Source organism: Tiliqua scincoides, chromosome 5 (assembly GCF_035046505.1).
Source record: "Tiliqua scincoides isolate rTilSci1 chromosome 5, rTilSci1.hap2, whole genome shotgun sequence".
Taxonomy (NCBI): domain Eukaryota; kingdom Metazoa; phylum Chordata; class Lepidosauria; order Squamata; family Scincidae; genus Tiliqua; species Tiliqua scincoides.
In genome coordinates, this window is record NC_089825.1 from 68647775 (window position 1) to 68672559 (window position 24785).

A 24785-nucleotide genomic window follows, 5' to 3' on the forward strand; every position below is an offset into this window, starting at 1 on the left:
GTAACTGAATTCCAGGTGGTTGCACCAAAGACAATATTAGCAAACAATATTAGCAAACAGGCTCAGCTGATTTAGAGGTTACACACAAGCAGGTCACATTATTACTGATGCATAAAAGTACCAAAACAAAGAAGTAGCTGGGTTTCAAATACAGGAGTGAGACGTATGCCCACCACACAAAGCAAATGCTCCTAGGCAATCCAAAGTCTGTACCAAAAAGAAAACAGAATGAATATCACTGCAATGCAAATTTTATTAATGGAAACCATTATCATGTAAAAAGTCGACTAAAATTAAAAGGCAGAATTGTGTGTTTTTCATTTTAAAAATAATTTTAAATTCTGCACAGAGTGAATTATGTGATCTGTCAAAAATTATGCATATATGCTCTATTTGGATACCTTGCATTGGCATATAATTGGTTTTGTGCACAGCAAGGCACAACCCCCACCAACCACTATAATTCTTATTTAGCTACCCCTTTGGCTTCTGATATTTCAGCAGGCATTGTCCAATTCTGAGCTTCTTGTTACGACCTTAAGGACTAAAAACTTGATTGGGTTTTATTGTTTTAATGAAAGCAGATATTCTCAGGAATCTCAGGAGATTCTCAGGAAACTCAGCTGTGTACCAGGCGCCTGATAGCTGCATACCACTTCCTGATAAACTGGGCTGTGATGAGTAGAGGTGTTTGAAAATGGCGTTATTTACCTTACTCAGAAGAAAGCCCATTGTGTTCAGTAAGCCTGTAATCCTATCTTACTGGAAACAAGCACCTCCAGTGATGACACATACACAGGAGTTCACTGGATGTAACAGTGTGCAGGTCTGCAGCCAAGTCTAGGACTTTGCAACCTAGAATTCTTTTATCCTAGAACTGAGTTTTCATTTGAAAATATTTCAATACCAACTTCTACCTCATTTACTGCAAAGTAGATCACCGAGTACCATTTCACAAGCTGTGTTCCAAATGTTACCCAGTATAGATTATCAATCATAATCCACAAGACCACTATGATTTCCACACAAGCAATTTGTTTCGGACCACAAGTGTTATTTTCAGTTTGCATTAAAGCCACAAGAGACTGCCCTGAAAACAACTACCGTATACAAAAAGGCACAAAAAATCTTTTAAAATGCCATAAGAGCAATTGCTGTGAAGGTGACTACGATTTATAAGGAACAACTCTCTTTTGGTATCTTAGCCAGAATCAGATTGTTTACTTCCTAAAAATGTTGGAAAATCTGAACATAGAATCATAGAGTTGGAAGGGGCCTAAATAGGTCATCTAGTTCAACCCCAACATATTAAAAAAGAATAATCTTAAAGTTATCAAACTGTCACTGAATTGTACAAATGTACAAGGGAAATACAAACTTTTGCAAACTATTTTTGCAAAGCATAAGCTCCTTATTTTTGCATATTCCAAAATTTGGGCTTGTTGCATTTCTTCTCGACTTCAGCACTGGTTCCATACAGATGGACTTTGTGGCAGGCCGAGCAGAATCTCCATTCAATATGATTGAAATTGCTGCCTCTCTCTCTCTGCAGGATTCTAAACATTGTTTTCAAGCATGGGATTCCATTCAGTAAAAGGAAAGATCTGACTGTTCTAATTCAATCCTCAGTTTTGTTTTCTTTGACTGCATAAATAGTCCTTTCCCTATCCCTACTTCAGACTGAGTTATTTCTTTGGTGGAAGAACGTTTTGTTCATAGTGACCAGGGTTTACAATGTTGCCAGCAGGCTCATATCTGGCCACCACAAATGTGGAACCATCACTTGCTGCTGCCTTTCCAACTCCCATCTTTTTGGTGTTCTTCCAAACCATTGCTGTAAAGTGTCCTGAAAGAGAAAAAAAAATTATATACAAAAACTGCTTTGAATGATAGATAGGGAGATAACGCTGGGTAGAGATTTAATACATAAACATTAATACATATAAAAATGTGCTTTAAGCTTGGACAAGGGTTTCATGTTAGAATGAGAAAAATCATAAAGATGTTAAATACAGTAACTGTATATATTATATTTGTATCAGATAGTTTTACAGTACAGTAATGCCTATAAATGTGGACAATTTAAATGTTTTAAGGAATGCTCTAGCAAGGCCTTAGTTTGTTCATTTGAGCAGCAGGCTTTTTTATCACTGTTCCATGAAATATTCATGCAAATACTTAAATTTTGAAAATATGGTAAGAAATCAAAAGCTTCCTTTTTATTTGTATATAAATGAAGCTAAATCCACTTACCTGTACCAGAAGAAAACCCTGGACTCTGAAAGTTGTAATTTTTTATTTCACTATACCATCTGTCAGCTACTTCCTTCCCTGCAAGATAAATGAAATATAATTCCAGAGCATCAATGGATGGAGTAAACACTGGTTAAAATATTGTATCCTAATCTTCAGAGCTGTGGATTTCAGGTGCAACCTATTTATCCACGGATTTTTTATCAGCAGATTTGTCTCAATGCAAATGGGGTGGGGGAACTGAAAGTCACACACACCTTTGCCTCCTTTGCCCTGTGCTGGCTTCTCGCTCTGTTTCCAGGTAGCCTAAAACACTGCAAGAAGGCTCTGCCATGCCTAGACAGGGAAATAGCCCTGGAGCCATGGAAGAGGTTCCCCTTGCCAAGGAACAGTAATAATCTTGGAGCCAGCCAGCAAAGAGGCTGAAGAGGGGAAGGGGGGCAGAAAACCCCCAGAGCACATGCAGCAAGGTGGAGCTCTCTCTGTCACTCACTCACACACATACAGGGGCAGGTGCCATAGCAACAGAGGGGATTGCTTTAAAAAACGAAGGGAGTGTTTGCTGAATCCCCCCCCCAGATGGTGCAGGCTCCAGCCTACGGAAACAAAACAGCCCAGCAAGGCTACAATCCTCTCCACACTTTCCTGGGAGTAAGCCCCATTGACTGGAAGCCCTACTTCTGAGTAGAAACGCCTAGGACTGGACTCTTAAAAGCTCAGCATCCAACCTGTGAAAGAAGCAGGGACAGCTGGCAACGGGAGGGCTGAGTATGGTGGAGGGGAGGGGATTGATAACAGCTGCCTTAGTTTCCTTCCATCCGGAGGTGTCAGGCTCTGGAATTTAGCACAATTTTGCACGGTTTTTTGTTAATCACACCAAGTCATGGAACGGAACTAACGCAGATAAATAGGCTCCACCTGTATAGGAATTCTGATCAACAAAACTGGAATTAACATTCAGTAACAGTTCCACTCTATTCTGATTTCACAAAGTCTGGGGCACCATGTTTTTAGAAACCTATGAGGAATGGTTAAAAGAATTTGGTACATTTGGGCTGGAGAAGACTACTGTAAAAGGAAATATGTTTAACATCTTCATGTATCTGAAGGGCTGTCACATGGAACACAGGGACTTGCTCTCTGTAGCTACAGGAAAACAGATATAAGCTAGACCAGGTGGTTCAATACAAGGTCCATGAGACCCTTTTTGGCGGCCACTGAAAAGCCCCGCTGCAGCCACCACCCATCACTTCCTCCTATTTCTCCGGCTTTTCAATCTCCTCCTGTGCTGTCTGGTTTCTCCTTCTTCAAAGCATGCCAGGGAGACTGAAAAGCCCTCTGTCCCCACCACCTTCATCTCTGCCTGCTTCAGCAGCTCATAACCTGAAAGTACCTGGCAGTGAAGTCATCACATCACCACCAATTACTTCCATGTTAGCACACTTTGGGGGTGGGGTAGTGGCTCCAGGGTCCTGTAGCTCCCCACTTGTTAAAATGTAAACTGCCCTGGAGTATACATTAGGCAGAATTTCTTAAATGTAAGAGTTGTCTGGCACTGATAGAATCTGCCTCACGCAGTTACAGATTCTTATTTGAGGTTTTCAAGCAGAGACTGATAGTTGCCTGTAAATGACATTGTAGTAGGTGGCTGCACAGAGAAAGGGGTTGGACTAGTTTGCCTCCAAGACTCCTTCCATCTGTAAAATTTTACAATTCAATTAGTCTGCATCATCAAATGTAAAATGCCTCATAATTTGACCACATATATGGGACCTGAGATTGCAATTCTCACAATTTTTGGAGTAAAATGTTTGAGCACTGTAGCACTGTAAATACCTCCTTTACAGGGAAAAAGACTCATCTTACCTGACTGATCATAAGAAGCCCATGCCAGATTTTCCCCACATTTTCCACTGCTGGATTCAGGACTGTGTTTGAGGATTCTTGTGCTAGCAAGTGCTTCTGAATACCTGGGGGAAGAAAAAGACCACCTTCAGAATAAAACAGTCAACAGATCAAATTTAGCTTTGCATTTATGCAGAAAAAAATGCTTTGGTGGAAGAATAGATTATAGATCAGGGGTGTCAAACATAAAGAACCAAAGGCCAGATATGGCCCATGGAAGCACATTAACTGGCCCAGTGATACTGGTTAACTGGTGATACAAGCATCACCATCAGTTGATCTCGGTTACTAAGCTGCAAAGTGATACCTCACAGAAGTGGTGCTGCTGAAAGGGCAGCCTGCATAATAATTGGGCATTCCAATATCTTGAAAATATGATCAAGATCTGCATTTATTCTCTTCTGCTATTTGCAGCTAAGGAGTTCCTAGGTGAGAACAAAGTGCTTATTTTGGTCATCACCCACTTAACCCATTTTTGCCCAGCCCACAGGTGTACACATTTGGTCCCTGTTGTGTATATACCATGCTGGGTAGAAATGGCAGGCAGCCCAATCCTGAGTTGCCCGGGGTGCCCAGGCTTGGCTACTGCAGGAGGCACCTCGGGAGAAGGGGACTTTCATCTCCTTCCCCCGAGTAAGGTAAGCAGCCCCGCAATGGGGCTACTCACTTTACTCCTGACCAAACGTCAGTGGTGAGCTAAAGGCATTCATGTAGGGCGTGCAGCCCTACATGAGTGCCCTGGATCCTGCAGAGTGGAGCTCCTCAGACCCACCTCCCCCAGGCACGCTCCCCCAGGCACGCCTCCAGCCCGCCCCCTCCCCGCGTTACACCTCCCTGACACGCCTTCTCCCCACCCTCTCTCTGCCCCCGCCAGCCTCCCCCCTCCCCGGAACACCTCCTCCTCACCCCCGCCTACCGTTCTGCAGCTTAGCAGTCCGGGAGACCGCCGAGCCATGGAAGCTGGGCGACTGCACCGCACTAGCTTAGCACTGGCTGGCACTGGGCTAGCACTGGCGGGAGCCTGGAGGTGAGGCTGGTAAACGTGCCATACAGCACATTTGCGACAGTGCTCAGCAGTATGGAGCTGTGCCGCCGAGCACAGGATTGGGCCCTTAATGATGTTACTTTCTGTTTATTTATTTTTCACATTTCTATCTACCCTTCCTCTAAGGAGCTCAGGATGGTAAAGCTTCTCCCCTCCTTTTGTCCTCACAACAATCCTGTGAGGTAGGCAAGACTGAGAGAGTGACTGACCCATGGTCACCCAGCTTTGTAGCTGAGCAGGATTTTGAACCTGAATCTTCCAGGTCTAAATCCAACTTTCAAACCACTACATGAATGCTATCCAGCCCACTGTATAAAATAAATATGACAGTCATACTCTAGATCAGTGTTTCTCAAACTGATTGGGTTGGGACCCAACTGTAGGTTGGGACCCATTAGGTGGGTTGCAAACCAATTTCAGGTGGGTCCCCATTCATTTCAATGTGTATTTTATTTCTAATTTAGCAGACTTGAGGCTACCAAGATATGTGACTGCATTTGTTGAAATCTGGCAGATCTATACTTTTAACAAGCTACTATGTGTATTGGAATCGCAGAAGATCTGGTGAGGATGTAGGATGTGGTGTCAGCAGTGGCCCCTTTAAGGGTGAAGGCCTGGGCATTCAGCAGGGAGTGTGCTGCACAGCTGCAGCCACTTGAAGGCAATAGGGCCCTCAGGCATAAAAGCACCTGATGAAGGGAGAGTTTGGTGTGGGTAGCAGAAGGAGGAAAGCTTGAGGAAGAACAGACTGGATTAATGGACTTTGGAGACTGCTGGAACAGACTGATGGAGACACTGAGATTGGTGTTTGGTTGCCATGCCCAAGATTTGTGGAGACCAACCTGCTGCTGTAGTGACGGGAGGAGCTGCTGGCAGGAGAGGGGAGGAAGGAGGACCACTGCAGGTGGGACAGGCTAGCTACCCTGGTTGTGGGGTCCAGCAGTGCTGCAGGGCAGAACTAGGGTCATTCTTGGGGAAAGAAGGGGAGCTAATTAGCTCAAAGTGGGCATAATTCTCCAGGTGGAGCCTTGGACTGGGAATCTTGCAAAACATTATGTATATGCTTTTAAAAATGACAATCAATGGGGCTTACTCCTGGGTAAATGTGGATAAGATTGCAGCCTTTGGGATGTTTGGGGAATATTTTTTAGATCACAAACTGATTGGGAGGGTTAGGAGGGTTCTTCTTTATTCTAAATAAATATTTAAACTTATACTTTTTGTAAACTTTTAATTTACTTAATTGATTTGATTTTGTTCTGAAGACAGACTAAGCATCACTGAAACCAATGGGATTTAAATTAGTCACAACTAACTTGTCTCACTGATTTGAATAGAGCACAGCAAGGATTTGGATACAACTCCCTGAACGTTCCTCAGTTTCATTCTGGGAGTCTTCATGCCTTAATAGTATAATTACACCAATGATGCTATACTTTATCACTTCACTGGTCATCCAAAAGCCTCACTTAATATTTATTTTCATTTACATATAAAGGCTGCAATCCTATACACACTTCCATGGTGGTAAGTCCCATTTGAACTCACTGGGATTTACTTCTGACCAGCCAAGCATAGGATCATACTATAAAGCCTTTACGTCACCTTTTGAACTAAAATCACTCACATGAAATAAAATTACATCTCCTCTTTCCTAGCCCCTTCAAAAGATCTCTTTCACCAGCAGCGTTTGCTAGATTCTCTTCGCTGTTAATAAGTAAGAAAAGCAAGTGTAATAAACTCTATATTTAAGTTGAAGTGCTCCTTTAATACTCTTGGTCAACAATCATTTAGTATTTATATTTATTTCCCATGTAACTTTCTCAAAGCCACTGTAGCTTAAGCAAAGTTAGATCATTCCAAGGTGTGGTGCATAGCCAGCATTATGTGAGGCAAAGGTTACCACACTGATGTCACACCTAGTCAATGCACTTATATCAGCTGCTTTGTTTTCAGAACCTGGACAAACATCAGAATAATGCTATGCAGCTCTTGCTGGATTGTGCCATGCCAGACTGCAGCTAGGCGACTGCATGCTGATATTTACAAAACACACCTTTCATACACTTGTATGTATTCCCCTACACAGAACATAAGGTCTGCTGCTTGGGTAGCTTGATTCTTAAATTCAGAGGAACTGTTATCCATATAACATTAAAAAGCAGTTTTCTCCTTCCAGCCAAAAGTATAAATGATCATACAGAGAGATGCCTATCTGCTGCTGTTCTACTATTCTTGCACAGAAGATTTGTTAAGGCCAATGTTTGAGGCAACCTTGTGTGTGTGTGTGGTGTGTCATTTGTTATTAGATGAAATAGGTCTATGCAGTGCTTTTTTTGTAAAAAAAATAGGTGCAGGAACTCACAACTTTTTATTTATTTATTTATAAACCATTTTTTATACATGCGCGCGCGTGTGTGCGCGCACACGTCCATTCCGTGTGAGATCCCTGGTAGCAAAAGCACTCCTGCCACAGCTGGAGTGAATCACCCCATTTTTTTTTAGGTGGGGAGGTGCTCCATTGGGCTATAGGAAACTCTCTCCATTGGGCTATAGGAAAGCCTATACAGTAGTTAAAGTGTTCAGAACAAATATATACGGTCTTCAGCCCAGCTGGTGGCCATCAGTGCCTCAAGTGTTAGTTCCAAACACTTTGAACTTAAGACCTCTGGTTGCTCAGTGGTTAAATTATAGATCTGTGGAGCTGGAGGCCTGGGGTTCAAATCCCACTGAGGAATAATTTTTTTTTTTTTAAGGTGGGAAGGTGCTCCATGGCTGCAAAATATAAAGGTTGGTTGCTAGTTGCCAAAAGGGGGGCCAGTTGAGGCTGCAAAACTCCTCAAAGTTCAGTCCCAGGCAGGCTCTTTTTTTAACTTTTTTTTTTTAAGTCCCAGGTAGGACTTAACCCACAGCCTCCAGTAGGGGGCTCACTCCAGGAGCTTAATAAAAAAATTATTCCTCAGTGGGATTTGAACCCCAAGCCTCTGGCTCCAAAGACCTATAATTTAACCACTGAGCCAGCAGAGGTCTTAGGTTCAAAGTGTTTGGAACTAATACTTGAGGCACTGAAAGCCACCAGCTGGGCTGAAGACCTTATATATTAGTTCTGAACACTTTGACAACAGGCTTTCCTATAGCCTAATGGAGAGAGTGCTGGGCTGTGGAGCACAAGGTTGGAGGTTCGAATCCCTCCCTAGTCAGCAGTGCAGAGTGGGGTGGTGCAGGCAGGGGAAAAAAAGGTGGGGGCAAGGAGGAGGGGAAAAAAGGGGGCGGGGTGGTGCAGGCAGGGGGGAAAAAAGGTGGGGGCAGAGAGGAGGGGGGAAAAAAGGTGCCAAGAGGGGGAAATCTGAGAGAACTCCATCATAGTACAAAAATATTGGCAAACAGGAAATAGCTATACTCACTGCTGTGCTTCTCGGTTTAATTTTTTGCAAAGTTTTAGGGAGGGAACACCATGCTTCTTCCTGTAGTCATTGTGGGTTTGCAAAACCTCTTCAGCAAACTGTTTGGAAGCTAAAACAGTATAAAACATGAGCAGTATTGAAATGTTGCCCGCCTCTGCTGCACACAAAACACAGCCAAAATCCTCATTGCAAAATCCTACATGAATCTTATGTTCTGAAGTTTAAAATAAGAAAACAATCAATTTTATGAACTCATCAGAATAGTTATCAGAGTAGCAGAGCCAGGGATTATTCAGTTATGTGAGTGGGGGGGGGGGGATGAGGCATTTAGGCAATCAACAGTGCAAAGACAGATTTGTACTGCAAACAAAAATATCTACTCAGGTTCAACTCCAACCAATACAACAAATTCACCCTTAGCCAAATTCACCCTTTTTGCAGTGGCGTACCTAGGGGGGCAACCGGGGCAAATGCCCTCGATGCTGCACCTAGAGGGCAGCACCACCAGCCTCAACCTCCACCATCCGTATATCCCCCTCCTGTGGATGCAGGGGACGGCACAGAATTGCACCCAGAGTGGCTGAGAGTTGCAGCCACTCCTGCCATGATTCAGTGCTATTCTGGGTCACTTCCCTCCTCTCCTATAAAGGAAGAGAGGAAAGGGGTGGCTTAGAGCAGCAAGTGCGCTGGGAGTTGCAACTTCCAGCACAATATTACTCTAGGCCACCTCTTTTCTCTCCTCCTATAAACAAGGAGGAGGGTGACCCAGAATGACGCTGAATCTTGGCTGGAGAGGCCATAACACAGCCATTCCAGGTGTAATTCCATGTTGCTCTGGGCCTGGGCTGTGTCATTCATCTCCTTCAAGGAGACGAAAGATGCACCCCAGTGTGGTGCAGAATTGTGCCAGGAGAGGCTTGAACACCTGGCATGATTCTGGAAGTGATTACAGTGATATGATGCTGTCACCAAAATTACTTCAGCAACAGGGGCCAGGGTGGCAAACAGAGTGATGGCACCAGGAGGAAAAAGCTCAGGACTGCCACTGCCTTTTTGACTTACAATTCCAAATGAGTAGTTGTGTTCTGATCTTCAAGGTGCTTCAGAATTCCATGCTATTTTTTTAACCTCTGCAGTTATTTGAACAATTGTGGAAGCAATTCACAATAACTTTTAAAAAATTTTTTCATCTTGACTTGTTTGTATTTGTCACTTATGTGAAGCAAAAAGTTTTTCTACAGCCCAAATCAGAAACTAGTTTTATAAGGGGCCACTTCAAGGAAGGGATAGGACACAAGGTGGCAGACCAGGTCTCTACTATTAGTACGTAGTGTAGTAAAAAAAATCCCTGATTTTCTCCAATTCCCCCCCACCACCACCACCAATTTTGGGCCTATCCCCTAGAATGCTCCTGTATAGAATTCAATATCCTGGAGGGGCTGCTGAGTCATCCAGATGGAATATTCATTGTTTGCAAAGTTACCCAAGTTATCCAGGCTGATGGGATATAATATTCATTGTTTCTTTGTAATTGTTGTTGAGGATGACCTTTTTCAACTTCCCAAACTGGTCAGTAACAAACAGGGGAATTAGTTCATTGGGCCATGAAGCCCAAGAAATTCCCTACTGTGGTAAAATCAACAGCTCAAGTGACTCTGTCCCCCAGTATCCAATCTCACAGGGTAAACCTGGTTAATGCCCAGAGGCTCTGAAAACTAGGGTCACCCATCCCCTTTTTGTCCATTTGCCCTAGTCCAACATCTGGAGCATGTGATACTTTGATGAGCATCACTCTCCCACCTGACACTAAGCATTGTAGCAATAATCAAGATGCTTCACAAGTATGAGTCAAGGGTAGGAAAAGTACCTAAAGTACTAACGTTAGTACAATGATTTGTTTTGTTTTCAGCTTGCATTTTAACATCCTTGTGAAACTTTGCTGCCCCCTTCCCTTTTTTTCTCCTTCTGTTAGATTGCTCATGACTTGGTTTTTATCCTTGCATCTTTTTCTCTCCATGTTTTGATAACTTAAAACAGGCTAGGAATGGGTGCACTTTGCTAGGCACAGTACCCTCTTCCTAACTACTATGAACAGGTTTATATATACTAAAGTCTTCCACATGTAGGTGTCTGTGGCTGCTGCTATGTGAAAGTTGGTGATATAGTTTATATAGTTGATGGACTCCCATAACTTCCTTTCAGCAATTAGAAGGGGTGAGGTCCATGGAAAATAGTCATTACTTTATGTATTCATGTGAAGAGCTGCCAAGAATCTATATGGACCCATCAATAACTCACTCCAATTTATTTTGGGGTGGCCAAACTTGCTTAACATAAGAGCCACATACAACAAACCTCAAATGTTTGAGAGCTGCACAAGAGATGTTTGAGAGCCATAATATTTAACAGGCATTTATATTATTAAATATACTTACTCACAATGAACATTAGACTAACATTTTAAGCCAGCAGACCCCCAGTTTATACTCACTAAATAATTATAAAGCTTGAAAATTTTTTATTTACCTTCATATTAATTGTAATGTGAAAAGGAGCTCAGCCAACATATTTCCACAAGCCACACATTTTATGTCAAAAAACCACATGTGGCTCATGAGGTTTCGCCACCCCTGATTCATAAGTTACTTCTTCCACACAACTGTGGCCACAGACTTTCTTCAGAAGAAGGATTCAGCATGTATGAAAGAACTGTGACTCCCCCGCCCCCAGGGGGCTACCGCAAGCCCCATGGCTGAAATCACTGGCCTCTACATTATGCCTTTGCATCTTTTTTTTATTTCAGAGGCCAGGTGGTAACTATCAACTGCTTAAATCTAAAACCATCAGGACAATGATCAAGGAATGTTAATATTCCACAAAGCTGCAACTGTCCTAGTATTAGGAAATAATATTCTGTTACTAACAATAAGAGACCAATTCACTTCCTGTCTCTGTTCCCTCTGGAGCCTGAAAGACATGCAAACACAGAGAATGCTTTGTCAGTTTGGTAGTCTCAGCATGATGGATTTCTCGAAGACGGAGGGGGAAAAAAGGATGGGGACAGCTGGACTTTCCAGCAAACTTGAAAGCAGACTTTATGAAAGCTGCTTTAAAAAATACAAGCATTACAGGAAAGGGGCTAAGTGAAATTGAGCCACATTAACAGATATTATATAATGCATATTCACTATAAACTCTAAGAATACAAGCCTAAAACACATTTACTCAGTACTCAGTCCACTCAATTAAGAATTCATTCAGCCCCTCAATATGTTTGTGAAGTGCTTTGAGCACTTCAGAAACCATTGTTATATATCATTTGCCAAAATTCTGCAAGAATGTCTCTTCTTATAACTACTGCTGTATCTTAACTTGAGACAAAAGTATAGTAGATGAAACTTTATCCACTGCCCATCTTCAACCCAGAAAAAGCTTCACATGCTAACTTTCAACTATCTTTCATCCCAGTTTTTGAGATGAACAAACTGTTTATTTTTAAAACTGTGAAAATATTGAAAATAACTGTCCTATGTGCAATCCTCACCTTTGCTTTTTAATCTGTTGATACGAGTATGAAGACTAATTTGGTGTTAGAAACGAGGACAAGTCACCGTTTCTTGTAAGTCAGATGGCTTCCCTTCCTTTGAACTCTGACTCATGCACAGAAATCTATTACACAATCTGAAATGAGTCACTGTAACTTGCTTCTCTGCACTCAGCTTTCAAAATGTTCACATTCACAAAATGTTCACGTCCACAAAAACTAGTAGTTTATACATATTATATATCGGGTAATCAAATGTGTATACCGGGGTCACCAAACTTACTTAATGTAAAAGCCACATACAATAAACTTCAGATGTTTGAGAGCCGCAAGAGAGATGTTTGAGAGCCACAATATTTAAGAAGCATTTACATTCTTAAACATACTTACAAAAAACATTAAACTTACGTTTTAAGCCAGAGGACTCACAGTATACCATTTAAAGCTTGAACATTTTGTGTTTACCTTTTATATTAATTGTGATTGTAAAAAGGAGTTCAGGCAACATATTTCCGCAAGCCACACATTGTATGCCAAAGAGCTACATGTGGCTCTCAAGCTGTGGTTTGGCCACCTTGGTATATTTTAATGATGCAGAGTGAAACAGGGCATGGAGAAGACTTTTAGAAATCAACCCATGAATTTACCATGAAGGATCTTCAAAGACTAAGAGGGTCCAATATACCATGGACCGAGGTACATAAGTTAGCATCCTACTAGAAGCTCAATGTCAACCAACAGCATCAAACTATAACCACTACCATTTTGTCTTCCATCACAAAGACACAGAGCAGACTTAAAAATCCCATTCTTTTCACCATGGTTTTATATGTTACATTTTTATCTACTGCTGGAGCTTTTATGGCTTTTGTGCTGCTGTGCAGTGGTGGACCTCCCCATTCACTTGATGGAGCAAATGCCCCGGACGTGGAGCCTTGTGCACCTTTAGGACCCTGCAGAAGCCTCTCTGAGGCTCCTGATGGGGTTGAAAACTGTGCTTTCGGTTTGACAGAAGCACAGTTTAAAGCATTGGAGAACCTTCAGGAGGCATCCCCAATGCATCCTGAAGTCATTTGAGGCACTAGGCACTCCAAGTAAGTGGGGGGCAGGTGGATTTGCACATGGGGAGGTGGTGGCATCCTGTGGGGGGCACCATTGTGGACCTTTGCTGTGGGGCAGGGGAGGTCTGCCACTGCTGCTGCCTATGAATTTTTTATTGCTGCATTGTTTTTATTTGCCTTCCTGAGCTTTTGTAAACTCACCTGGGAAGGCCAGCCCCCTTTCAATCAGGAAGGAAGGAGGGGGGAGGAGCCAGCCAGGAGTATAAAGCTAGGCGGGCCATCGCATGAGGCTCTCTGCAGACCCGTGTGGCCTCTGGGAACCCAGTGCCTCAGGAACTAAGTGCCAGGTAAGGCACAAGAGTTTAGCATCTGGGCGAGTTCAGCAGCAGGGCAAGGAGGCCAGGGCCCCATACACTGCCCTTCCTCTTCCCTAGAGAAAAGGGCTGCTATCCAGTGTACGGTTTTTAAAAGGACCCCTAGATAAAACAACAACAACAACAAAAAAAGCTATGCAGTCAGACAGCCAGCAGCAGGGTGGGGGCTATCCAGTGTTCTGCATCGAGTGCCACATGTATGATTATATGCCTCTGTGGCATAAGTCATGGGTGTGTCCTCGGTGCAAGGAGCTCCAGGCTCTCAGGGAACGCGTCCGCTCCCTTGAAGCCTTGGTGGCCGACCTGGAGAAGCGCAGGCAGCCAGAGGAGGACCGTGGGGAGACTTCTGGGGACGATCAGGCTTCGTCCCAACCTCAGGTGTGCAGCTCCTCGGCTGCCTGGGTGGGAAGTCTCGGGACTGGAGGACGTCATCCTGGAGAGGAGGGAAACAATCCCCTAGGGGGGATCCCTTCTCCAGGGGATGGGCCCGTATCCGAGCGCACTCGGGATACTCCTCGGCGGGAGGGGGGTCGGGGGCTTCTTGTAGTGGGGGATTCAATTATTAGAAACATAGAGAGGGGGGTTTGCGACGGATGTGAGGACCGCATGGTGACTTGCCTGCCTGGTGCGAAGGTTGCGGACATCACTTCTCGTCTAGACAGGCTAGTAGACAGTGCTGGGGGAGAGGTAGCGGCTGTGGTGCATGTCGGCACCAACGACGTGGGCAAGTGTAGCTGGGAGGTCCTGGAGGCCAAATTTAGGCTTTTAGGCAGGAAGCTGAAAGCCAGGACCTCAAAGGTAGCGTTCTCTGAAGTGCTACCTGTTCCACGCGCAGGGCCAGCTAGGCAGGCGGAGATCAGGGGTCTCAATGCGTGGATGAGACGGTGGTGTAGGGAGGAGGGGTTTAGATTCGTTAGGCACTGGGGAACGTTTTGGGACAAGCGGGGCCTGTACAAGAGGGACGGGCTCCATTTGAACCAGAATGGAACCAGACTGCTGGCGCATAACATTAAAAAGGTGGCAGAGCAGCTTTTAAACTGATCCCTGGGGGAAGGCCGACAGGAGCCGAGGGGCATCCGGTTCAAGACTCCTCATCCCTATGGGATGAGGATGGGGAGGTTAGAGAACAACAAGACAAAGGCAGGGTAGGAGAAGAAATTGGGAAAGGTAGGGTGATGGGATGTGATAGACGGTTTGGCACAATGAGAGGATGCGGGGACAAAGGAGCGAATAAGCAGCCCATCCTGGGGCATTCCGTGTATAAATGCTTTTATGCGAATGCCCGAAGTCTACGAGCAAAGGTGGGAGAACTGGCATGTCTGGTGACAAGGGAAAATATTGACATAGTGGGCATAACGGAAACCTGGTGGAATGCGGAGAATCAGTGGGATACCGCAATCCCGGGCTATAAGCTCTACAGGAGGGACAGGCAGGGGCGTGTTGGAGGTGGGGTGGCTGTTTATGTTAAGGAAGGGATAGAATCCAGCAAAGTAGAGATTGAAGGTGGGTCCGACTCCACCGTAGAATCTCTGTGGGTTAAATTACCAGGCTTGTGCAGCGATGTAATACTGGGGGCGTGCTATCGTCCTCCAGACCAGAAATCTGATGGGGACCTTGAAATGAGGAAACAGATCAGGGAGGTGACAAGGAGGGACAGGGTTGTAATCATGGGGGACTTCAATTATCCTCATATTGACTGGGTCAATTTGTGTTCTGGTCACGATAAGGAAACCGGATTTCTTGACGTGCTAAATGACTGTGGCTTAGATCAGCTAGTCACGGAGCCCACCAGAGGAGAGGTGACTCTGGATTTAATATTGTGCGGTACGCAGGACCTGGTTAGAGATGTAAATGTTACTGAGCCATTGGGGAACAGTGATCATGCTGCGATCCGTTTCGACGTGCACGTTGGGGGAAGAATACCAGGCAAATCTCTAACAAAAACCCTTGACTTCCGACGGGCGGACTTCCCTCAAATGAGGAGGCTGGTTAGAAGGAGGTTGAAAGGGAGGGTAAAAAGAGTCCAGTCTCTCCAGAGTGCATGGAGGCTGCTTAAAACAACAGTAACAGAGGCCCAGCAGAGGTGTATACCGCAAAGAAAGAAGGGTTCCACTAAATCCAGGAGGGTGCCCACATGGCTAACCAGCCAAGTTAGAGAGGCTGTGAAGGGCAAGGAAGCTTCCTTCCGTAAATGGAAGTCTTGCCCTAATGAAGAGAATAAAAAGGAACATAAACTGTGGCAAAAGAAATGTAAGAAGGTGATAGGGGAGGCCAAGCGAGACTATGAGGAATGCATGGCCAGCAACATTAAGGGGAATAATAAAAGCTTCTTCAAATATGTTAGAAGCAGGAAACCCGCCAGAGAAGCGGTTGGCCCTCTGGATGGTGAGGGAGGGAAAGGGGAGATAAAAGGAGACTTAGAGATGGCAGAGAAATTAAATGAGTTCTTTGCATCTATCTTCACGGCAGAAGACCTCGGGTAGATACCGCTGCCCGAACGGCCCCTCCTAACCGAGGAGTTAAGTCAGATAGAGGTTAAAAGAGAAGATGTTTCAGACCTCATTGATAAATTAAAGATCAATAAGTCACCGGGCCCTGATGGCATCCACCCAAGGGTTATTAAGGAATTGAAGAATGAAGTTGCAGATCTCTTGACTAAGGTATGCAACTTGTCCCTCAAAACGGCCACGGTGCCAGAAGATTGGAGGATAGCAAATGTCACGCCTATTTTTAAAAAGGGAAAGAGGGGGGACCCGGGAAACTATAGGCCGGTCAGCCTAACATCCATACCGGGTAAGATGGTGGAATGCCTCATCAAAGATAGGATCTCAAAACACATAGACGAACAGGCCTTGCTGAGGGAGAGTCAGCATGGCTTCTGTAAGGGTAAGTCTTGCCTCACGAACCTTATAGAATTCTTTGAAAAGGTCAACAGGCATGTGGATGCGGGAGAACCCGTGGACATTATATATCTGGACTTTCAGAAGGCGTTTGACACGGTCCCTCACCAAAGGCTACTGAAAAAACTCCACAGTCAGGGAATTAGAGGACAGGTCCTCTCGTGGATTGAGAACTGGTTGGAGGCCAGGAAGCAGAGAGTGGGTGTCAATGGGCAATTTTCACAATGGAGAGAGGTGAAAAGCGGTGTGCCCCAAGGATCTGTCCTGGGACCAGTGCTTTTCAACCTCTTCATAAATGATCTGGAGACAGGGTTGAGCAGTGAAGTGGCTAAGTTTGCAGACGACACCAAACTTTTCCGAGTGGTAAAGACCAGAAGTGATTGTGAGGAGCTCCAGAAGGATCTCTCCAGACTGGCAGAATGGGCAGCAAAATGGCAGATACGCTTCAATGTCAGTAAGTGTAAAGTCATGCACATTGGGGCAAAAAATCAAAACTTTAGATATAGGCTGATGGGTTCTGAGCTGTCTGTGACAGATCAGGAGAGAGATCTTGGGGTGGTGGTGGACAGGTCGATGAAAGTGTCGACCCAATGTGCGGCGGCAGTGAAGAAGGCCAATTCTATGCTTGGGATCATTAGGAAGGGTATTGAGAACAAAAAGGCTAGTATTATAATGCCGTTGTACAAATCAATGGTAAGGCCACACCTGGAGTATTGTGTCCAGTTCTGGTCGCCGCATCTCAAAAAAGACATAGTGGAAATGGAAAAGGTGCAAAAGAGAGCGACTAAGATGATTACGGGGCTGGGGCACCTTCCTTATGAGGAAAGGCTACGGCGTTTGGGCCTCTTCAGCCTAGAAAAGAGACGCTTGAGGGGGGACATGATTGAGACATACAAAATTATGCAGGGGATGGACAGAGTGGATAGGGAGATGCTCTTTACACTCTCACATAATACCAGAACCAGGGGACATCCACTAAAATTGAGTGTTGGGCGGGTTAGGACAGACAAAAGAAAATATTTCTTTACTCAGCGCGTGGTCGGTCTGTGGAACTCCTTGCCACAGGATGTGGTGCTGGTGTCTAGCCTAGACGCCTTTAAAAGGGGATTGGACGAGTTTCTGGAGGAAAAATCCATTATGGGGTACAAGCCATGATGTGCATGCGCAACCTCCTGATTTTAGGAATGGGTTAAGTCAGAATGCCAGATGTAGGGGAGGGCACCAGGATGAGGTCTCTTGTTATCTGGTGTGCTCCCTGGGGCATTTGGTGGGCCGCTGTGAGATACAGGAAGCTGGACTAGATGGGCCTATGGCCTGATCCAGCGGGGCTGTTCTTATGTTCTTATGTTCTTATAACTTTAATTGTTTGAGTTTATGAAAGCTGTCTTAGGTGCTCATGGCAGTCGGGGAAAGGCAGGGTATAAATGTATTAAATTAAATGAATTTAGAGATTGGGATCATGCTGAAGGCTCACACACTCCCTCCTTTCTCCACCATGTGAATTCCTTCTTCTGTGCTTTAACCATGAAGTAGTATTGCTATCTGCATCAGTGATAATCATGATGAACACTACCCAGATTTCCCTTCTTAATCAGAGTTTGAAAGAAGGGTTTGAAGTATGTTTGCAGATCCTGGTTAAGAGGAAATATGGTCAGTGCTAACAGCATGGTCAGCACTGATGTAGATGGAAACTGCTGTTGAGGAGAGAGGAAGGTATTGCAGATGACCCTTTAAAATTTTTGCTAATGTATATTCATATGCATAATAGTTCTTCAGGTTCCCCAGGATCTCTAGAAGGTAAATTTTTTACCAGAAGGTGGTAGATGCATCTGATTCTAGTGCACGTGAATCTAAATGCATGGACATAGTCACAAAATGCCAAGGTATGCCTTCCCACAACTGTCTGTCTAAACAGTTAATGTTTGCTGAATGTGTTTGAGTTGTAGCTATTCTTGTTGGTACAAGCAGATCCATTGTGAGATTATTCTATTAAACATTGTTAAGGCTTTGAGGATTTTTTTAAGGAAACTGCTGTGACCAATTTACCAACACACCCTGCTTCAGAAGACAAATGAACAAAGCCTAAAGAGTCCTCAGCAATGTCTAATTGAGAGGGAACTCAAACAATAATCCTTGGTGTGAGCTATTTACAAACACAGAGAAGTGTCCCTATTTTCACCCATGAAATGCTAGGGGGTCTGGTAGTGGTACACCATGATGGAGAAGGGAATGATGCAACATGCAATTGCAGAACACCAATTTAACAAATTTGGATTGATTGTTTGAATATAGCCAGATTATGCAAAAAGGATGCCAGGAAGCGATCCCACTCCCTGTCAATATGTGCTCTGGTCACTCCAATGCCCTCCTGTGCTAACTTTATTTAATCTCATAGTGTTATGTCATCTTTCTATTTGAAAATGACAGCCTGAGAAAGGAGTTCTAGTAACACCTTTAACTTCCTGTTTCAGAACAAAAACAACAGCTTTATGGCTTTGTTCAAGACTAACACATGTACTGAACCACAACTTTTTCATTTAACTCCATCAGATGTATACTGTGGTCCACAAAAGCTAATAGTACAATAAATGTGATCATCCTTAAAGGGCAAGAAGATCCTTTTTATGTATTTGCATGCAGCTGATGAACATGACTCCCCTCTAAAAGTTATTCTAAGATACAGTACTCTAAATCAGGGGTGCCCAAACCCCGGCCCTGGGGCCACATGCGGCCCTCGAGGCCTCTCAATGCGGCCCTTAGGAAGCCCCCAGTCTCCAATGAGCCTCTGGCCCTCCAGAGATTTGTTGCAGCCCGCACTGGCCCGACACAACTGCTCACAGCGTGAGGGCGACTGTTTGACCTCTCACATGAGCTGTGGGATGAGGGCTCCCTCAACTTCTTGCTGTTTCACATCTTTGATGCAGTAGCAGCAGCAAAGGAAAGGCCAGCCTTGCTTTGTGCAAGGCCTTTTATAGGCCTTGAGCTATTGCAAGACCTTCATTCATTCATATAAGTTCATCTTTAATATATTCATTTATGTAAACTTATGTAAATTTATTCAAATTTTAAATGTAAATTAATTCTTTTTCCCTGGCCCCAGACACAGTGTCAGTGAGCTGATGTGGCCCTCCTGCCAAAAACTTTGGACACCCCTGCTCTAAATGCTTGAGTCAGAAATCATGTTGCTCTCATGGCAGACTATAAATATCCAAGTATGAGGAAATCCAGTCATCTTTTTGGCAAAAGGGAATCCTTCTTAAGGGAACTCCAGGACCATCTTTTAAATGGTTTGATTTGGTATAAAATAAGAAACCAACTTCAAACTGAAATAGCAGATCTATTCTTATTTGCTGGATTCATTTGAGAATATCCAGTTGTCAGGTACATGCATAGAATATTTTAATATCTGAGGCCTTTGAACCTCTCTTATGCTATTTATGGGCACATATGAATATTATCAATGTAAAACTCAGGTATTTGTGAATAAGCAAATGTGAACAAGCATTTTAGTCAATGGATTTAACACAATCACATTAGCAAGTGATTGAAGCAAGCAGCACTATAGAACTCTGTGAGCAATCTGACTGTTGGACCACTGCTTCAGCAGCTACACTGGCTGCCTGTTCAGTTCTGGTCCCAATTCAAGGTGTTGGTTTTGACCTTTAAGCCCTTCGCAATTTGGGTCCAGGCTATCTGAGAGATCACCTTCTCCCATACATTCCAGCTCACTCTCTTAGGACATCTGATGCGGCTCTCGAAGAGCCACCTCTAGGAAGTGGGGTGGTGACTCAGGGGCAAGCCTTCTCAGTAGTGGCACCACAATTCCATTCCAGGGAAACTAAGAACTACTCTCTCCCTCATGGCTTTTCAGTGAGGGATCAAAACATGCCTATTTTGTCTGGCATTTGGTTGATGGGTGGATGTTTGCCCTCTGCAACAGCGCTATGGCTTGACTACTTCCCCTGAATCAATTTATTCTCTCCCCAATGGCTTGCTGTTGTGTGTTGGTCTTGCTTTGTTTTACTTTAAGAACATAAGAAGAGCCCTGCTGGATCAGGCCAAAGGCCCATCTAGTCCAGCTTCCTGTATCTCTCAGTGGCCACCAGATGCCTCAGGGAGCACACAAGACAACAAGAGACCTGCATCCTGGTGCCCTTTCTTGTATCTGGTTTCTTTGTTAATATTTTTATGTTTTAATATATAATGTTAAAAGTAATGTTTTAATGCTTTGCTTTTTTTTACTTATTGTTGCGACACATTGTATATTTATTGTAGAGCTTTGTAAGGTGCCTTGAACATTCGCTTTGGCATGGGGAAAGGTGGGATATAAATTTTTTCAAGTAAACAAATAAACAAACAAACCTCATAGAAAGCCTTCATGGCGGGTAATACCATGCTGGCTAAGATGTGCAAGTTACAAAGATCATCATCCATCGTATTAACTTAGCTAGGGTGTGTGTAATCTGCCTTGGCCCAGAAATGACACAACCAATGTCCTGCTGAATTTTGCTAACACTTGGATATGGGTCAAGACCATCTAGATAAGGGTGCTCCATACCCTTTCCTGTAGGCCGGATCCAGTGCACGGCCAAAGCCATCCCCCGGGTGATCTGAATGCTCTGTTCCTGTGGGGATCCTCCTTATCATGCCACCAATCTCCCCTAAACTGTGCACCGGCCAATCGCTTCTGGGGTCAGTTGCCCCAGCAGGCTTTGTGCCCAGATTTCTGGGCAGATGCAGCTGGCCCACATGCAGTTTGGTGGAGATCGGTGGCACGATAAGGAGGCTTCTCAGCGGAATGGCCTGTTCATGCCAGGGAAGCCTTTCTCGGAACACAGCAGTCTCCAGTTTGCAGACCGTTGATCTAAATGACTATGGCCAAGTGCAGATTCAAAGGGCTGACACCAGACTTCCTGCCTTTGGATGAGCCAATCAGAACATTACCATCTGCTGCCAGGGGTTGTCCATAGAAGGAGCTGGCTAGTTTGAATCTGTGTACTCTGACCTAGCACTCTGCAGGGTTAACTTGGACATTGTTGAAACTGCTCCTTCCTGATATGGAAGCTGAACCACAGAATATCAGAGATGTATCCAAGTATCCCAAATCAATCAGGCTAGACAGAGAAAGTTCAGGAAGTTGCATCAGAATTTATTGTTTTCATTTTGTCTCTAATTCTAAGACCTGTTTTATCTGATTGTGTTTACTGCAGTGCTTCCCAAATTCCTATAAGGGAGTTGGAACACTGTAAATTGTTGAAAGGTGGGGAGGCAGCAGCATGATGGGGATTGTGTTGCTACCTTCCCCCCACCCCTTTAAGGGGCAGGGACAAGTGCTTCCCTGGTTGGTGGGTCATGACTCACCAGTTTGGGGATCACTGGTCTATTCTATTTTTAGCCATTTGCCCTTTCTACAAGACTTTCCTGTGTCTTTCTGCCCTGAGGAAAGAGCTACCTCCCCTCACCCCCTAACAGGCATTCAGAACTATTATCAAGTTAAGTGAGGACACTAATAAGTTGGGGGCATCCTAGTCAGTTGGCTCCCTTGGACCATCCACTAGATCAGTGATTTTCAACTTTTTTTATCTCACAGCAAACTGACAAGGTACTAAAATTGTCAAAGCATGCCATCAGTCTTTTGACAATTGACAAGGCACACCATGCTGTTGGTGGGGGGCTCACATCCTCCAATGGCCCGACTAATAAGTGACCCTCCCCCAAACTCCCATGGCTCACCTCCAGACCATTCGCGGGACACCAGAGTGCCACAGCACTGTGGTTGAAAATGGCTGCACTAGATGCTTGGGACAAGCAACAAACTATAACCGCCACCCTGATGCAGTAGTGTAGCTATAGGGGATGCGAAGTACTAAGTTTTGCATGGTACTGCACCATGGCATGCAAGCAGTCCCTCCCCTTCAGAATCCCTCCCTTTTTTCTTTACAAATAAAAGCCACCAGCCAGAACAGTCAACTTGTGCTTTCAACCTGCAGAGCCAGTATGACCTGTCTATCTAGCCTACAGACATATACAATACATCCAGATCTTGTATACAAACATAACTTCTGATTACCTAACCTCACTGGAATATAACTAACATTTACCATTCCAATGAGACCAAGGATTTAGAGAAGAGATGCTACTTATGTGATAGACAAAGCAAAAATGAGAACATCCTCTGTGTCCCACCTGGAAGCAAGACACAATGGGAGAAAGAGTTCAGGACTCAAGGTCACAGGGCATCTTGAACTGGTGATCCTAAAGACAGTAGGCAAAGCTGCAGCCTATGCTTCATTGCACCCAGCTCAAAAAGTTGCCAGCCAAGGAAGACGCCTTACACCAAAAAGCCAGGGCAGGTATGTTGGTACTCCCCTGATCTCTAGAAGGGCTGACAAGTCAAGCTTACAAGTCAGGCTTACTTGCTGGTCTGAGCAACTGGAAGACTCTGTTCTGGTTGCTCTTTGTTGCTATGGACAATTTTGTCTTGCCTTGCCTTGCCTCATCTTTGGTTCAACAAGAACTGGGTGCATACACACACACATGCATCTGCCACAATTCCTTCATGCGTCTTCTGATTTGGAAGCAGGAAAGATTGGTAATGGAGAACAAGGGAAAGGAAGCACTTCTCCCCCAACACATCTGCTTCTCAAGCAAGAGACATCAGGGGGGATAAGTGTCAGAAATGTCCTACAGTCAAGAGGACTGCACTGTGATCTCTTGTGCAACAGGTAGAATATCACTTCCCAGTCCCTCCCTACAAGGAATTCTAGCACACAAGACCGAGGCACAGAGAACAGAAAATAATGGAGGAAGCAACAGGGATACCACCTGAGAAAGGTGGTTCACTACCCAAAAACCTAGCTATATAGTGATGATATATTCATTGTTAAAGAATTTACAACCCTCCTCTCAATCAAGTATAGGTCTCCAAAGCAATTGCAACACTGATATAGCTACCTCCTATTACCAGATCATAACTAAAATTTATTACTTCTGCAAAACATTTCTGAATTTAGGTTTAAAAATTGTACTTTTACACTCTTGCCTTTATATTATTTTACTGGCATTGCATTTTGTTACATACTATTCTTTAAACTACGGTAGATAGGTATAGTGAAATTTTTGCCAAGTAATCAAGCTCCAATTCTCACTTGCCTGATCTCCGGGTCAATCAGACGGCAGAGCCTTTCAACTCTGAACAGTTTCCTTTCTCAGGCTCCAAAGTTTCTCAAGCAGCAGTCAGGCACCAGGCAGGCAGGGCAGAGATTGTTTCTACTGCAACTGGGAAATTCCAGCCAAAGTTAACCTTTTAATCTCCTTCCTTCTGCTGCAACCTGGTTCTGCTTGGCAAATGCTTGCAAAGCAGGTCTGTTTTTTTGAAACACCAGGATGGGACCCTCCTTCCCAGGCTGCAATTCAGTGCACCATTACTTCAGAACACCACCCATGGAAAGCAGTGGGTCTACTTCTGAGTAAAAAGGGTTGCAAATATATGCAGCTGCATCTCTCTGCTGTGAATTGAATTGCACACTCCCAGTTATGTGTTATATGTTGTATGCAGAGCTTCTGGCTTAACACACCAGACACCTTAAAGGTGGATTTGATTCATGGTTCAACTTTTTTCACTTGCATATCCCTTGGCAGCCCATTTCCATAAATTGTACCCTTCCTATTAGCAAAATGTTTGTAATTAATAATACAAGCCCTCATCTCCCCCATATGAAAACCCATTCTTCATGTATTTATTACAGTGTTTTCTCTTTTCATCTGTTTGAAGAACAGAAGACTCTGCCTTTGCACTGTTTTGCACCAGAAGTGTGCTGAGAAATTCTGGCTGATTGATCACTTTCCATATTATGTTTCAACTTTTTTACTGTGCTGGTTTTCAATCACTGAATTGATGACCAAAAACTAGCTATTGGTGGGGCTTTCACAGTCAACTAGCTACCTTCCTTCCTGCCTTGCTGGCCCTGTAAAGCATTCTGGAGCATTCTGGAGCACAACCTGCCTTTTTCTGCCATTATTCCATTCTTTTTCAAGTACCTCTACAGGTCCTGTTGAGTGTCCCTGGGAGTACATGAATACCAGGTTGGGAACCACTGTTTTACTGGCATGTTGTTTACAGTGCACTTACTCTGATAGTGTTTACAAAAAGGTGGTGAAGACCAGAATTTTAAAAAGAATAAAAAGAATAAAAATGTATCTTATGATCTTTCACTATGTTTTTAATAAATAAGAGACTACAGTTCTTAGGTAACAATTAGTGGTAGGTTATTTTTCAGGATCTGGTAAAATCAGACAA

The 24785-nt window shown here is 44.1% G+C and overlaps 1 protein-coding gene across 4 annotated transcripts in view; it reads right to left on the minus strand.

Moving 5' to 3' along the window:
• Nucleotides 1–242: 242 nt before the first annotated feature.
• The window catches only part of GLIPR2 (GLI pathogenesis related 2), a 30495-nt gene continuing 5952 nt past the window's right edge, over nucleotides 243–24785 (minus strand). For all 4 annotated transcript variants that reach the window (XM_066628465.1, XM_066628464.1, XM_066628466.1 and 1 more), the window contains exons 3-6: nucleotides 8608–8716; nucleotides 4120–4223; nucleotides 2254–2331; nucleotides 243–1846 (exon numbers count right to left, since the gene is read on the minus strand). In XM_066628465.1, coding sequence (XP_066484562.1) covers nucleotides 1686–1846; nucleotides 2254–2331; nucleotides 4120–4223; nucleotides 8608–8716 — 452 coding nt within the window. In that variant the 3' untranslated portion in view covers nucleotides 243–1685. The remainder of the gene's footprint in view (nucleotides 1847–2253; nucleotides 2332–4119; nucleotides 4224–8607; nucleotides 8717–24785) is intronic.